Here is a 6,984-nt window from a genome sequence, read left to right as displayed (position 1 = left end):
TCTTCTCTTAAGAGATTTCATATACCACGCCTTATAGCATTATCAATTTGCTTAATCAATTTCTCAGAGTAATTTCTGTGAGTGCACTCTATGATAGACATTGGTTTCATGATCCTCGCTTTTGTCAAGCGCTTTTGTATTCAAATATTATATCATCATCGATGTCGATATTATTTTACCGGTTCGGCTTGCTTCTTCCTAGCAAACGGGCGGTCCTCCCTCTTCCTGTTCACCGCCGGTTCGCCCACTGCTGCTTTCATAGATGTCGTGCGAAGGGGTTCCTCCGCTAACCCGCCTAGGGACCACTCCAGAAGTAAGCTACGATTAACCAGCTCACTTCCCTCATTCAATATGGAAGACAACTCGCAAGGATACATGCATAAAGCCAATAGGGCAGGCAAGAGTGGCATAGGTCGCCATAACCATCCAGCTCTACCCGTTGTATTGTGTAGTGGGAGTAGTCGCCCTTTCCCCTCCTCCTCGTCGTTCAGTGATCTAGTGGCATTCTATGAAGAAGCGAATGCAGCGTAAGTAGGAATGTTGTCACTAGAACGAACCACACAAATAGGGGTAATCTATGCATAGTCATTCAAGGTCCACGCATGTTGAAGATAGTTGTTATAAAATTGATAGAACCTAAAATGGATGAACAAAACACCTAAATCCAAACAAAGCTACCAACCTTCTTGTACTTCCAGACAAGTAAGGGGTTCCTCCAGGTGATGGTGTTGAGTTAAACAAACAAACAGGAGTCAGATAATAAGAAGCGAAAACAAAAGACTTTTCGGACCGAATGGATATATCAGGATAAAGAGTTTGTAACTCACTTGCTTTCCATACATGACATAATGCATTTAGATCATATTATTTTCAGGTACCTGATCTTTATTCATTGTCATGTCTAAGGTTTCCTTTGGACGACCTTAATTTCGGATCTACCATTTCAATTTTATGCTCTTCTTATTTTCGAGTAATACATGTATGAAACCGTCTTATCATAACTAAGTCCAATATCAATTTTATTAGAGCATAACCCGCTGGTATATTTCAGTTTGGGTCATCAAACATGTCTTGCAATTGACTTATTTAAGTTCTGAGAATGATTTATTCTTTGAACTCTTATTCTATATTCATATTTGAGGATCATTATTCATTCTCGAAATCGTTTACCAGCTTATTATTTCTCTCCCTGATGTTGGATATACGGATTTATCTAATCCATGACTTAGCCTTAATCATATCTCTTGTGGCCTTATGTATTCTTATGGAGATTTATATCCAACGTATACACTTAATTCAATTTCAGATCTCGTTTTATAACTTTGTGGTGGAGCAACTTATTTAAGTTCTCTATATGGGAACATTAATTCTTGACCCTTTATCAAATTTATGGGAGAGTCTCTATTTGTTCTTTGGCATTATGCGAACAAATTCTGCTGCAACTTAAAAGGATTCATAAATCCACCGGTATCACCAATTACTCTTGCAAACTTGTTGCAGATTTTGACAATGATATGTACAACCATATGTCGTCACATATGATGGATGATCAGTCCATCCGTGGGTGATCAAGCCCACGAAATTCCTTGCTTATTTTCGAAATATCATGGTGAATAGTCTTATTATCAATTCTCTTATTCAAAGGGACAGCATATCTTAAACCATTCAATAGAATGTCGCATACTTAACCGGAATGGCATGACCGGTTTGCCAATCATTAATCTCCATATAATCTTTATGTTGTGCAATTTCGTTTTCAGATTTGATTTTGGCCGAGTTCTATTTGGGCTATTGTTGTCGTGGATGCTTAACTTATTTAGGGATTTTAGGATTCTCTTATTCTCCTCCTCGAGATAATAACACTTAATGTTCATTTATCTCGTATTGAATCTCAAATTTAGGTAATTTAATATCAAATTTTGCTCGCTTAGACAATAATTTTGAAAACATCATGCATTAGATAAATCAAGGTGTGCAACAAATAGCCAAAAATAAATTAAGTCTGAATCGATTAATAGGGTTTTAAATTCGGCCAAGATTTTAAGTTTGGCTAAGATATAGATTCGGCCAAGATAGATTATTCAAAAGACTTTGTCCAAGGAATTTTGGTCAAGGGGATTCAGCCAAGATGATTTTATTAGTCTGACTAGATTTCATATTTGGCCAATAGAAATTTCAATTTGGCCAAAGGATTTCCTATTTGGCCAAGGTTTCGCCTTTGTGGCCAAGGAAAATCGGTTAATGTTTGTCTTTGGCCAAGCTTTTGCTTTCGGTCAATGTCTTTTAAGGTTGATCAAGAGAGTTTAGACTTTGCATTTGATCAAGATTTAATCTAGGTCAAGCTTCTTCATTTGGCCAAGGTTTTAAAGATCATGTGATTGTTCATTAGTGATACAATCCTAAGCTGGCAAAGGCTATATGATTCCCAAGCAAGAGAGAAGGAGCCGATCTAGTACAAGGGTGATCCGGTTCTGGACTGATCTAATCAAACAAAGGGATCTAGACAGGAACGGATGGATGGATCGAAGTGCACCACACGAGAGACGGAAAGCTCGTGATACAACATAGGTTTCTCAAGGCCGTGGAGGTACTGGTCTCACAAGGCAATGAGAGAGGAGGCAAGTTCTTGCTAGAGAGCTCTAGGGTTTTCTTTAGAAGAAAAGTTTATATTTATTCAAAGTCTGCCCCAAAATGAGGGTTTGCGAAACATATAAATAAGAACTAAAGGAACAAGCTCCTTAGGTCAGAAACATAAATGAGAAACAAAACTATAGTCTAAAATGAAAACATAAGGTAATGACATAAGTCTTCATAGCCTTGGACCGAGATAGCACTTAGGAAATGTGTAAAGCAGGTTGTGGCCTCGTTAAAAACCTTCCTCCGGAAAACCCATTTGGGACAAAACCAAGAGCAAGGAAAAGAGCACACACAAAGGGCTTGGCCTAGTTGCTAGATCCGTCCAAGAGTCTTGCTAGGCAAATTGATCTTCTATGGTAATGATCATCAGGTTGGTTTGGCCTTGTTACGGAATGAATGGACATATATCTTCACTTGATGCTTGATTCTTCTCAACCGGTTCACTCTTTAGCTCATCTTTCTTCAAGCTTGAATCGTCAACTTGAATACGGTTGGTACTGGCACTAGTGGCACGTCTTGAACTATCTCTGGTTTGGTTATGTTGCTGATCATGTCCTGAATATCAGGTTCAGTTAAGTCTGGTTCAAGCTTTGGTTGAATGTCCTCATCATTCCCTCCCTCTTCAAAAGGTTTTGACCTCAAAACTGGTTCATCTGCAAAACAAGGAGATAGATCAGTAACATTGAAAGTTGAAGACACATTCAACTCACCTGGTAAGTCAAGGCGGTAGGCATTGTTGTTGATCCTCTTAATAACTTAGAATGAACCGTCTCCTCTTGGCTTTAGCTTGGAACTCCTCTGGTTAGGAAACCTTTCTTGCCTCATATGCAACCAAACCCACTCCCCTGGTTCAAATATAACTTCTTTGCGGCCCTTATTGACATGTTTAGTGTACTGCTCAGTTCTCTTCTCTAGATTGTCTTTCACCTTCTGATGGAGTTCCTTGACATAAGCAGCTTTAGCCTCACCGGTTAAACTGATGGCTTCAGCTGGAGGTAAGGGTTTAAGATCTAAAGAGGTCTTTGGATTAAATCCATAAGCAGCTTCAAAAGGTTACATCTTAGTAGCTGAGTGCTAAGCCCGGTTGTATGAAAATTCTATGAAGGGAATGCAGTCCACCCAGTTCTTCATATTCTTTCCAATGGTAGATCTAAGCAGCGTGGAAAGTGTCCTATTGAGAACTTCAGTCTGGCCATCTGTTTGGGGATGACAAGTAGTGGAGAATGGCATCTTTGTTCCCAACTTCTTCCATAATGTCCTCCAAAAGTGGCTGAGGAACTTGGTGTCTCAGTCAGATACAATGGTCCTTGGTACCCCATGTAAGCGCACGATTTCTTTAAAGAACAGATCAGCTGTCTTGGATGCATCATTCACCTTGGCACAAGGTATGAAGTGTGCCATCTTGGAGAATCTGTCCACCACAACAAAGATTGAATCCTTGTGCTGGATCTTTGGTAAGCCTAGTACAAAATCCATGGAGATGTCCACCCAAAGAGCTGTAGGAATCGGCAGTGGCATGTAAAGACCATGAGGTTACACTCTAGACTTAGCTTTCTTGCAAGATACACATCTGGCACAATGAGATTCTACTGCCTTCTTAAGATGCGGCCAATAGAAGTGTTCCCTGACCACGGCAAGTGTCTTACCTACTCCAAAGTGTCCCATAAGCCCTCCTCCATGAGCTTCTCTAGTGATTAAGTCTCTTAAAGAACACTGAGGAATGCACAATCTCCTCCCTTTGAAAAGAAACCCCTCATGTAAGTAAAACTTTCCTTGTGGTCTTCTGGTACAGCTTGAGTAGATAACTGCAAGATCCGGTTCTTCCTCATACAAATCTTTGATGAATTCAAATTCCATCTCCTTTCCTTCCATGGTTACTATCAGAGCAAACCTCCTTGAGAGTGCATCTGCTACAATGTTCTCCTTGCCCTTCTTATACTTGATGATGTATGGAAATGTCTCAATAAACTCTAACCAGCGTGCATGTCTCCTCTTGAGATTGGTTTGTCCTCTTAAATGCTTGAGAGTCTCATGGTCAGTGTGCACCACAAACTCTTTAGACAGCAGGTAGTGTTGCCATGTTTCTAAAGCTCTCACCAAGGCTTACAGCTCTTTATCATAAGTAGGGTAGTTAAGAGCTGCTCCACCTAGCTTCTCACTGTAATAGGCCACGGGTTTTCCTTCTTGAATCAACACAGCTCCTATCCCAATCCCTGATGTATTACATTTTACTTCAAAGGTCTTATTGAAGTCTGGTAGGACCAGTACTGGTGCATGGGTCAAGCGATCCTTCAAGGTCTGAAAGTTTTACTAGTACAGATGAAAGATGGTTGGTAATTGTTATGACTATAGATAAAAATAAAAGCTAAATACATTACTACATTCCAATTAGTCACCCATTTATCTACCTAAACTATTCTAAAAATGCACATACACTACAAAAAAAGTCTACATTAATAGCACATTGTTATAGCACGTTTTACTGAACTGCTATTGTAGATGAGTTTGAAATTTTAGTACTATATAATAGCATTAGATAAACGCTATTATAAAGTGAAACCTAAAATAACACTTAATTAATGCTATTTTGAAAATTGAGTGAGCGGGAAGATAAAACCACTGATTCCGCCAATAATTAGCGGAAAATTATACTTAAGCGCCAAAAACCATTATTTAAGCGGTTCAGTAATGCTATCAAAAACATATTATAGCATTTTTCTAACGCTAAGAAAAGATATTTGAACCCCTAAACCCTAAACTCTAAAGACATTCCTTAAAACTCTAATATTTTCATATTATAACTTCAAATCTTAAAATTAAACTCAAATTGTAATCTTCTTAATCTTAAACTATAATATCCTAAACACAAATCTTTAATCTTTACTCAAACTCTATATCCTAAAATCCTAACTTCATACATAAACTATACATTCAATACTCTAAATAAAAACTTCAATCTTTATATCATGAAATACTAAACTTTGTTTTAAACACTAAACTTTATTTGTATAACTTATATCATAAAACTCTAAGTTTATTTTAAATTTCAAACTCTATATCTAACCTTTTAACCCTAATTATTTTCTAACTCTTACTTACAAAAGTAACAAAATATTAAAAGCTTCAAATCCTTATTAAATTTATAAATACTCAAACTTTTTTTAAAAAAAGTTAATTTCATACACTATATCCAAACTTTAACCTCATATATTAAATTTAAACTCAAATTTTTTTATTTCATTTTTAATTATAAAAAAATTTTAGTTTATTTTTAATTATAATTATTTTTAGTTTATCGAAAAACCTATAATAACACGAAAGAAAGACCTATAATAACACGAAAGTAGTGTTAATAGTTAAGCTAGTAATATCATCCAAGTATTGCTATCATAGCTGTATATTTCGTAACGTTAAAAACATACTATCGTGGGAGGGGTACCTATGATGGCTGCCGTATACATAGCATTTATGAATTTGCTATTAAACATCTAATATAGCATATTTCTCGCGCTAACAATGTACATATTTCTTGTAGTGTTCTGACTTGGCTGATGTTTGTTGGTTCTGGCCATTCTTGAATTACTTTAACCTTCTCCTCATCAACCTGTAATCCCTGTGAACTCACAACAAAACTGATGTATGGCCTAAGAATGTGGTTCATGAGGCGCATGAAAGTACTAAGAGCATTGGAGAGTACATCACCAGCCATTCATAAAGACCTTGCTTTGTTTTGAAGGCTGTCTTCCACTCATCTCCTTCTTTCATCCTCACCTGATGGTACCCACTCTTAAGATCGATCTTGGAGAATATAGTGGCTCCACTCAACTCATCTAACATGTCATCAAGCCGCAGAATAGGGTGCTTGTACTTGATGGTGATGTTCTTGATGGCTCGGCAGTCTACACACATTCTCCATGTCCCATCTTTCTTTGGTACAAGTAAGACTGGTACATCACAGGGACTGAGGCTCTCCCTCACGTATCCTTTGTCCAGTAGGTCCTGAACTTGCCTCTCCAATTCTTTGGTCTCTTCCGGGTTCACCCTATAAGCTGGTTTGTTTGGCAAAGCAGCTCCTGGTATGAAGTCTATTTGGTGCTCGATGCCTCGGAGTGGGGGTAAACCATGTGGAATCTCTCATGGGAACACATCTTTGAACCTGTCAAGAAGCTTAGTAATCTCTGGGTGAAGAGTTAACTCATTAGAACCTGCACTCAAAAGCTCCTTAAAGATCATTAGTAGCATCGTGTGTTTGGTAGCAGCCGCCTTTCTTACACAGCTAGGCTGGATAAGAAAGTTAGATTTAACAGACTTCTCTTTCTCTTTAACCATTTGCAAATGAATTTCATG

The 6,984-nt window shown here is 37.8% G+C and overlaps 2 protein-coding genes across 2 annotated transcripts in view; both read right to left on the bottom strand.

The window, feature by feature from the left end:
* Positions 1-3,099: 3,099 nt before the first annotated feature.
* Positions 3,100-4,155, bottom strand: LOC106323107. Its single transcript, XM_013761276.1, has 3 exons — positions 3,952-4,155; positions 3,405-3,657; positions 3,100-3,290 (listed from the first exon to the last, which is right to left on the bottom strand). Exons 1-3 carry the CDS (start codon positions 4,153-4,155, stop codon positions 3,100-3,102), a joined length of 648 nt encoding a protein of 215 aa, XP_013616730.1.
* Positions 4,156-4,170: 15 nt separating this feature from the next.
* Positions 4,171-6,984, bottom strand: part of LOC106323106 — a 4,575-nt gene continuing 1,761 nt past the window's right edge. Inside the window, exons 2-6 of the mRNA XM_013761275.1 lie at positions 6,843-6,956; positions 6,340-6,770; positions 6,160-6,250; positions 4,745-4,850; positions 4,171-4,648 (exon numbers count right to left, since the gene is read on the bottom strand). Coding sequence (XP_013616729.1) covers positions 4,171-4,648; positions 4,745-4,850; positions 6,160-6,250; positions 6,340-6,770; positions 6,843-6,956 — 1,220 coding nt within the window. The remainder of the gene's footprint in view (positions 4,649-4,744; positions 4,851-6,159; positions 6,251-6,339; positions 6,771-6,842; positions 6,957-6,984) is intronic.

This window comes from Brassica oleracea, chromosome C2 (assembly GCF_000695525.1).
Source record: "Brassica oleracea var. oleracea cultivar TO1000 chromosome C2, BOL, whole genome shotgun sequence".
Classification (NCBI taxonomy): domain Eukaryota; kingdom Viridiplantae; phylum Streptophyta; class Magnoliopsida; order Brassicales; family Brassicaceae; genus Brassica; species Brassica oleracea.
Note: the sequence above shows the minus strand (reverse complement) of the source record. Positions and strands in the feature narration are given on the sequence as shown.

Coding starts and splice junctions, on each gene's coding strand:
- LOC106323107 (XM_013761276.1), bottom strand. CDS start 4,155: ATGCCACTGCCGATTCCTACAGCTCTTTGGGTGGACATCTCCATGGAT. Junction 3,658..3,951: donor AAATCGTGCGCTTACATGGG/GTACCAAGGACC, acceptor TTTAATCCAAAG/ACCTCTTTAGATCTTAAACC. Junction 3,291..3,404: donor GCTAAAGCCAAGAGGAGACG/GTTCATTCTAAG, acceptor CTTGTTTTGCAG/ATGAACCAGTTTTGAGGTCA.